General features: G+C 23.8%; 1 protein-coding gene across 1 annotated transcript; it reads right to left on the bottom strand.

The window, feature by feature from the left end:
- Window positions 1-2,823: 2,823 nt before the first annotated feature.
- On the bottom strand, window positions 2,824-8,023 carry LOC129612529 (G-protein coupled receptor Mth2-like). Its single transcript, XM_055526182.1, has 7 exons — window positions 7,801-8,023; window positions 5,205-5,390; window positions 4,576-4,821; window positions 4,237-4,411; window positions 3,973-4,164; window positions 3,028-3,044; window positions 2,824-2,957 (listed from the first exon to the last, which is right to left on the bottom strand). The coding sequence occupies exons 1-7, from the start codon at window positions 8,021-8,023 to the stop codon at window positions 2,824-2,826; spliced, it is 1,173 nt and encodes a 390-aa protein (XP_055382157.1).
- Window positions 8,024-9,431: the final 1,408 nt, after the last annotated feature.

Below are 9,431 nucleotides of genomic sequence, written 5' to 3'. Positions count from 1 at the left end.
CTAAATATTAACCAAGTATGAAAATTATTCAATCAAAAAATGTTTGTTACTTGACTTAAAATGTTAATAATGATTTTAAATCTAATAACTAGATGTCGTTTTCTGGCTTTCAACCTGACATAGTAAAAGCGTTGCTTGAGATTCGATATGATTTCAAGTTAAGCACTCAAGGTGCCATCTAAATGACGTAAACATTATTTGTTAGTAACATATACAAAAAAAATGTATAACTAGCATACAAAAACTTTAGATCAAAACTACTCTTACAGTTTGATACCTTTTTATTAATACTAATCACGCTTGATTCGATATATTTGATAATAATCCGATATTTGATAAAAGTTCGATATTAAAAGTATCAAAATTTAATTAAATCGAATTCTCTCTACAAAGAAAAATGTCAAATTAACATAATATGTAATAATATATTCTGTCAACTTGATTTATCCTGTAGTCAAGTTGTTGTTGCTATATAAAGTACGTTAGGTATGTGTAGTGTAAATTAATATTAAGAATATTAGGAACGCGCAGGGGCAGGGTATGTTTTGTATTATTAAAACTTGTATTATTAACATGCAATATTTTATGTTAAATGTATGTACTTACCAATTAATGTACAGAACTTATTATATAACAAACTAAAATTCTGTGGTCCCAATAATACTAAAATCAAGCAATAGTATGAAATTGATAATGAACTCAAGAAAAAAATTACTTGAATTCCATGTAAATTACGTGAATTTTTCTTTAATAAAATTACTAAAATAGATGCTGTTATAAAAAGTAAAGCATGAAACAAACCTGTAAAAAAATATAAACAAAAAAGTTTTCTCATTTCAGTTCAAAATTTTTTACTTCTTTAGATTTGTTAATATTTATTTATTTACAAGTGTTATCTTTAATTGGCATTTAAAATTTTTTAATCAGCTGAATAATGGAAAAGTAAACGATAATAATTATCGCTTTCTTAGTTTATTTCCAATAAAATTGAAAAAAAAAATGTATATGCTTCTAAATTTCATTCTGGATTATAGTCTGCTTTTTACGCTCGTCAGGTTTGTGTTCTGGTAATGAAACTATGGAATCATTCAAAATGGAAACATGTGATTAATAAAATTATAGAAGAAACCAATTTCTATAATAGAAAGAATTTATAGAAATACTTCAGAAAGATTTTTTTCAATTTGATATTGTTTTACCCTCGAAAATTACCAACTGGCCTAATGGTTTTCTCTGCCCTTTCTCTACTCAATTCTTATAAAAATAACTTACTAATTCCGTACAAATTGACGTTCCTTAATAAAGACTTTTGATAGCATAAATATGGTGTAATCATAAAATTAATATCATGCAAATTCCGGTAGGTTTCCAAAGCAAAACAATATTCATTTTTATTTTTATAAAAATTATTAATTGAACGTGGCATATAAATTGTTCCATTATCATAAAATATTTGCCATTCATCATAAAAATTTCTTACAGCATCTAATGAATACATTTTACAATTTAATTTTTTATTCAATTGAATATGAAAATAATCAAAAAAATTATTAATTATTCTAATATCATATTTTGAACGTACACGAACATGTTTATTAATATTTTTTTCATTTATAATTTCATCTTTACAAATACCATTTTTAAAACTTTGATTTTTATTTGAACAACACCATGGTACACATTTTTTAATCATACAAATACAACCATACAAATTTGATTCTATTGTGAATGTTAAATGTTTTGGTATATAAACTCCATCGTAAATAATATGAGAAGTATTTAAAAATAATTCTTTCGGAATCAATACAGAATCTTCCAAATTGCAAGGAATTATTGAATTTGCTTTAATTTTATTTTTATTTATTATTAAAATCAAAAATAAATATAAAAATAATATGAAACGCATGTTTTTAATTTTTACATTTAGAAGTATATAGGTCTATATTTTGAATATTTAAAATACACACATATATTATGTATATATAATTACAATATTTTAATATTTAAGAAGAATTTGCACGAATACATATCAAGTTTATTTATTATTATAAGAAAATTTTAAACTATAAGCACTTTAAAAAAATTTACTGCGTAATTTTGATTAAAATAAAATTTTGAAATTGTTTCTTAAATTTTAAACAATTACCCGCCTTGCTAGTAAAATTATTACTAAAATTATTAATTTTCAGTGGCAGAAATCTAATTTTTTGTTGACTAGACTAAATATACATTGTAAATATTAATGAAATGCGAAGCACATCATAATTTTATTTCTAAAGTGATAAGAAAAAATCTTTAATTTTTATTATTGATATGATCAAGTTTTGTCGGTTTTTTTCTATATTAAATACCAATATAATTAGAAGGTAATTATATAAAATGTCAACTTAGTTTCTACAGGTTTCTCCTTCTTTCATCTATGATATGAATTATATGTAATAAAATATATATATAATTGCTGATGAATTCAATCGTACTATATCTTGGAATATAATTTAAAATTTGTAGTTTTATTAAAAATCAATATGAAAATAAATTATATTTTAAAATTTTTTAATAATATTTTTCACTTTATTTTGATAAATACTGATTGTAACTTACGAGATTTGCCAAATTAATTACGAGATAAATTGGCATTAATTAATATTAAGAATAAATTTAATGAATAAAATTATAATATACTTTCACGTACATATTTGATTTCATATACAATTTTCTAAAATCAATTTGACAATTATTGAAAACATATAAATATTGTTAAATGTGAAAGTTTGTAATCGTATACAAGTATTACACTGGTATGTTATAGCTACATATGTAATATTATATTGAATTTTGGGAAACGTTTGTGGTCTGCGTTGATAATGATGACTCATCAATGTTTTTACTTTTTTTAAATTTCGACATCCATTTCCGTGTTGGTTTTGATATAAATCTAGATTCAGATCTTTCAGAACCTAAAAAAAAATATTTATTTTTATTATCAATCATATTTTGTGTATTTTACATAATAAAAATAATTTGTACCTTGATTGCGTTTCGACCTATATAACGAAAAAAAAAATAATTAATAGATTATTAATATGTACATATACATATTTAATATGAGTATTTAATAAATTATAATATAAACACATATGTATATGTACAAAAAAAAAGAACAATGATGAATCGATTTTTACTAATAAAATCGAAATTTTTTTAAAATCGAAAAGGAATGAAAATTTTGTACTACTTTAAATGACACAAACAGTCATTTAAAGTAGAATGACACTTCTATTTCTTAGTTGCTTAAATCGTTTTTGAATATTGACACGACAATAATTATACTTTCGATTATTATACTTAAAAATCATACTTTTCGACTGCATATGCAAATTATAGGTAGCTCTATATAAAACGATTGATATAAGAAAATCTGGAGAATTTCATGATCTACGAAATCACGTTGCATTCTGATAAATAATTAATCAATTTTTATAAAATTAAAAAAACGCGTTGTTACAAGCAGTAAGGGTAGTGAGTTATAAGGAAGTAGTAAGCAAATAAGCACGTTAGAGAAAAAATGAGCTTTAAGAAACTATGCTGGACAAGAGTTTGTGCATGCAAAATTAGAAATAAACTAATTTCAGGAAAAGCTATATACATATTCGTCTAATTATTGTAAATTGCTGCAAAATCAAAAAATAATATACTTAAGATATTATGCAAAAATGTATATAACGTATGTATGTGTGAATATGTTTAGAAAATGAAAAAAAAATTTGTAAGAAAAATTAATATCAAAAATTTTTTGTGTAACTTTTTACCATAATAGTATAATAATGATAATAAGTTTTAAGAACGATTTTCAGACCTAAAAAATAAAAATTTTATTTTACTGAAATTAACATATGTATGTATAAATATGTATGTATGTATATTTAATAACAAACACAAATTTAGTGCACATAATATAAGATTAATGCGTACCAGGTTTCCACAATTAGCTCTCTTGTTTGTTTCTTACAGACAAATAATATAAAAATAAGCAATCCTTGCATAGCATTACAAAAATCAGTTGCATAAAAATATTCTTGATAATTGGTTCCAACAAAATATGAAATTATTTCAGTAATCCATGAAACTCCCATAATAACAAATAAACGTAAAAATATGTGAAAACTAAAAAAAAAATTGTATCTTTTTTAATAAATTAATAATGAAACAAAAAAAATAAAACAATGATTAACTCACTTGTTACGTTCATTTTTTATACTACGTTGGCTATTGCCCTTATTCATAATGTGACCTAATTCAGATGTTACAGATTTAATTTTTATCCATGTCAATACAAACATCACTATATTAAATGTTATAACACATATCAATGGGAAATATAACCATATTACAGCAGAAAAACCTTCTTCAACTATAATTATAAATATTAAGAAAATATAATACTTATATTAATTTGGCAGTTTTACCAATAAGTTTTACCAGTAAGTTTTTAATTTTTTAAATTAAATTTCGTACATTATTTTGGATTTTTAATTTAAATATTTATTTATTTTATATGTCATATTTTATATTTACCATTCAAGTAACAATGAGTCGATCCTAATCCTGGTTTAACATTATCTTTTTTCCCATAATTTTGGACTATATAAGCAATTATTACATAAAATATAGCTGTACCATAACAAATTAAACAATAAATACCAAAACGAAAATTTTGACATGATTTTGCTTTGTCATAACAATTAAAATTAAACCATAAATCAAAACTAATTGCACTTAACCAAAAATAAGCCGACAAAATTGTAAAATAGCAAATATAACCTAAAAATATACACAAAAAAAAGACAATAAGGAAATTGAATTTAAATTACAATAAGAACAAACACATATGTAAATACCCAACAATTAATATCAATCTGACTTAAGTTTTGAAAACAGAACAAGAGCAATTTTTCGAGGCGAAATATCAGAATCCATAGAGAATAAACATATTTAAATGGGACTGCCTAGGACCGAGTAATATTATCGCTATTCGCTACGAATTTAACCGCCGACCGTGAAATAAAATCTAAATTTCAATTTTAATGCTATTTTCTTTTTTTACATTAACTGTTTTGCATATGTGTGTAACATTATAATAAGCCAAATTGACTTTCAATCTGTCATAATAAATTAACAATATCAATTACAACATAAACACTTACCAATTACAGTACATACTTCAAAATAATCACGATTATTTCCTAATAAAATCCCAGCTAAACAAAAATATGATATTGATAATGAGCTTAAATGACATACTAGAGCTTTTCCATGTAAATTTCGCAACTTTTTAATTGCTAAATACACTATTATTGTAATAATCATAAAAGGTTGAGACAATAGAAAAGCTGTAAATATAAAATAATGAAAATGAAAAATAATAATTTCAAAAATTTTAAATAATTTTAAAAATATTTTTAGCATTTAAAAATCAAATCTGCCTTATATTGATATTTCAATGCACGATTTTAAATGTACGGCTCATTTAAAATATTATAATGAATTAATTTTTAATAAAGGTTACAATATCACCAATCATATACATATTTACTTACAAATCGCGTAGAATTTATGTCTAATTTCATCTGAGGTTTTTGACAAACAAACATATGGTCCAACTTCATAAATATCTCTTTTTCCATTATTATAAGTAAATAGAGCAAAACAAAAACTTCTTGACGATAAATAAATTATACGTTTCTCATTAAAACCAGCTCTTATTCTTATAGAACCATTTTCATGAATTTCCCAGAAATCATTTTTAGTTTTGAATGGATTAAAAACAAATGTTTTCCCAGTTTCACATTTAATTTCACTATTTTTTCTTATATGAAAAGTTTTAAAAAAATTTACATTTTTTAAAATGGTTTCATCGTATTTTACTAAAGTTGTATTAAAATTAGTATTAAAAAATATTTTATAATTTCTTTCTTTACAAATAAGATTATGATAAGATTCATTTAATTGGGAACAACACCATGGCAAACATGTTTTAATCAAACAAATACAACCTCTTGTTGTTGTTTTGTTTGTTGTATAATTCGTAGTTATAAATGTTAGTTCTTTCGGCAATATTGTATTGCCAATAAAGTATGATTCATTTTGTTGTTTCTCATTCCAATTTAATTCAATTGATTCATTAAAATTACATGGAATATCAAAAGTTTTAACAAAATTTTCCAATTTATTTAAAATAAATAAAAATATTAAAAATTTACTAATATTCATTTTTTATTTCACTTTTTTTTTTTTAATAACTGTGCAATATTAAATGGGTTTTCACTTCTAAAATGTAAATTTAACTAAAATACTCGTAACATTAACATTATACTCGTAATTGGTTTTCATTTACGTCAAAAGAGTAAAAATTTCTTGCAGTTCTGTAATCTTATAATAAAGGCGAAATAGATAGATAATTTCTTTTGTTTTATAACTGTGAACGCATTAATTATGTAATTGTCAAATGCACACTGTTTAATTAATTTGCACAATACTTATATAATGCTTTTTATATAATTGAATAATCTTTCTTTATTCAATTTTAAATTAATGTCGTCACACATTTTTGTATGAGATAAATTTTTAATAGAAATTTAATAGAAAATGTAAGCACACATGTGTGTCCATATATAAAAATAGTTTTCACACAAGTTTTATTAAAACATTTATCTTCTTTTATCACATATATATCACATATGCAAATATCTCGGGAAAATTGACATAAACCAAACATGCAATTGAGGAGAAGAACTCAAACCACTGATTATAAATAAATTTTGCCCACCGCAACCGGCACTACAACTTTCGTATGTAGAATTTTTAACTGTAATCTCGGTGATAGAGGAACGTGTCAGTGTCGTCTGTGTGTCTGTCAATGTGTGCATTTGCTTCAATAACTGGATCAATTTATGGTCCAATTTTAAATTTGTAATAATTTTTATTTTCTTAAGCTTAAAGACTTTTCTAAAATTTGGCTATTGTACAAACAATCAACTTAAAAATTTTTCTGGATCAAGCTTGGAAACCGAGTTTTTTATTAAGGGTCGATTATACGTTTTTGGTAATATCTATATGTATAAGGGCCCATATGTATAACTTGTGGGAGTCTAAGAGAAAAAATGGAATACAAGATAAATTTAGAAATATTCAAATCAATAGTACTGAATGAATTATTAAAAGTTTATAAACTAAATTGTAGTCACAATTTGTTATAAAAATGACGCAAATTGTGCTAAAGAGCAATTATTTCATATATAAGAATTTATTACTAAGTATTTAAATTTTTATTTAATATTTAAATTATTTTTTAATTAATTATATACTTACAAATTGCAAAAACAATATTTCTTGTATTATTTGGCTCTTCATAACTACAAATATACGGTTGAATGTCATAAAAATTGTCATCTTCAGTTGATATAGCAAAACAAAATTCTTCTGGTGGTACATATACAGTATTGCCATCGGGTAAAAAAATTTTTAAAGAGGTATTTTCATGAATTTCCCATATATCATCATTTGTTAGATGTGGTTTAAAAGCATAAGTTTTTCCAGTATTGCAATCAATTTTAAAATTTTTTTTTAAATAGAAATTTTGATAAAAATTTATATTTTCTATAACAGTTGAATCATTTTTTATTAAATTTGTATATGAATCTATAATTTTATCATAATTCTGTTCTATACAGTTTAGATCGTGAAAAGATTCATTTAAATTCGAACAACATCCTGGCAAACACATTTTAACCAAACAAATACATCCTCTGGTTATTGTTTCATTAGTTGTATTATCTATAGTTTTAAAAATATACTCCTTTGGTATTCGGATATCGTCTGCAATATATGAGTCATCCAATTGTTTTTCATTTAAATTTAATTCAATGGATTCGTCAATTTCACAAGGAAAAGTATTTGAATCTTGGGCAAATATATTAAGACTAATTAAAAGTACTAATAAAATCGTAATGTTGTAAGAAATCATTTTAATTTTGTTCGAAATATTTTTAAAATAAAAATATTTTTATACAATTTTAAAATTATCATTCGTGATTTTTACTTTTTGTATTTAAATAAATTGTATATAAAATTACATTGTATACAAATATTTCATTTTTAATGTTTAAAAATGCGGTAGACTCCAAGTTATTGTTACAAGAACACGACATAAACTGAATTTAAGTATTAAATTTATATTTTTTAAATGTAAGCCACAAATATTTTTGCTAACCAGAGCACGTACATACATACATATTTATGATATTGTCATTCATTATTATAAAAAAGCTGGTTGCCCCGACAGACATAGTCTTGTCAATTCGAGTTTGAATAAAAAAATGTTAAATACTCGTAATGAAAAAGAACATTGTGTTTATTACACATATATATTTACTCGTATGATAAAATTATGGCCATTATTATGATAAACTTTCTTGTGGTAGTATAAAATTTCAGTTCTTTCAATAACCGTCATAAAACTTCAAAAGTAATTTAGTTATATATCGGAAACTTTAAGAACTAGGACGTTCAAATTTGACACAAAAGATTTTGACAATAGAACTATTTCGCAAAATCTGTTTATTTGTTATATATAAGTAAGTACTTATACAATTTGGGATGTCACTTTCAATTTAAAAAAAAAATTACCCGTACCTCAAAAATTGGTACAAATTCAGTTCCACGACAATATTTCTACTAGAATATTAACATAATCTTTATGAGCCGGAAGGCGTCACATAACTTATTGAAAATATTCCTACGAATATCATAAAGTAGACACAATCACTTCCATGCTACTTGAATTTTTTCTCACTTTTTGGTTCAGATTGAGTGCGGGCTTTTGAAAACTATCTGGATAAAATTTCCCTATCCTTCGCATTGATTTTGAAAAAGTTCCCAATAACAGCTTTTTTAGACATTCAAAGTTAAATTTTGTTTTTTCAAAACGAAACTTTGTTACATACTTCTCATCTCTGTAATGTTGGATCACAATATTTCCTCAATAAAAACGATGAGATAAGAGTTGTGTTACGACAAGCTATTGTTAAAAAATCAGAGTAAAGCATTTTAGCAAGACTCTTCATCTATAGTGAAATGCATGTATACTCTACACTAATTTATATATACTATGCATTTACTAATTTAATTATACTATGCAATTTACGGGTGTGGAAATGGGGATACTTATAATACTATTGAAACAGGCCTAGAAATATTGTAGACGGGCATAAATCTGTTTAACTGAAGCTATTTGGAACTGCTCAATTCAGCTATAGAATATATGTGCTTAAAACATAGTATTTTAATGAGAACGAGCGCTAAAATCTTCCAGGCGAGAATGCATACAAATAATATACCCCGTAAAAGAATAATCGGGGACGAAATATGTTGCA

This window comes from Condylostylus longicornis, unplaced genomic scaffold (assembly GCF_029603195.1).
Source record: "Condylostylus longicornis isolate FDR11 unplaced genomic scaffold, ASM2960319v2 ptg000074l, whole genome shotgun sequence".
NCBI lineage: Eukaryota > Metazoa > Arthropoda > Insecta > Diptera > Dolichopodidae > Condylostylus > Condylostylus longicornis.
Note: the sequence above shows the minus strand (reverse complement) of the source record. Positions and strands in the feature narration are given on the sequence as shown.

Excerpts from the sequence above, each read along its gene's own strand:
- LOC129612529 (XM_055526182.1), bottom strand. The coding sequence starts at position 8,023 with ATGATTTCTTACAACATTACGATTTTATTAGTACTTTTAATTAGTCTT. Across the intron at positions 5,391-7,800 it reads TGAAACAATAACCAGAGGAT|CTTTTCTATTGTCTCAACCT; the intron begins GTATTTGTTTGG and ends TTATATTTACAG. Across the intron at positions 4,165-4,236 it reads ATAAAAAATGAACGTAACAA|TTTTCACATATTTTTACGTT; the intron begins GTGAGTTAATCA and ends TTTTTTTTTTAG.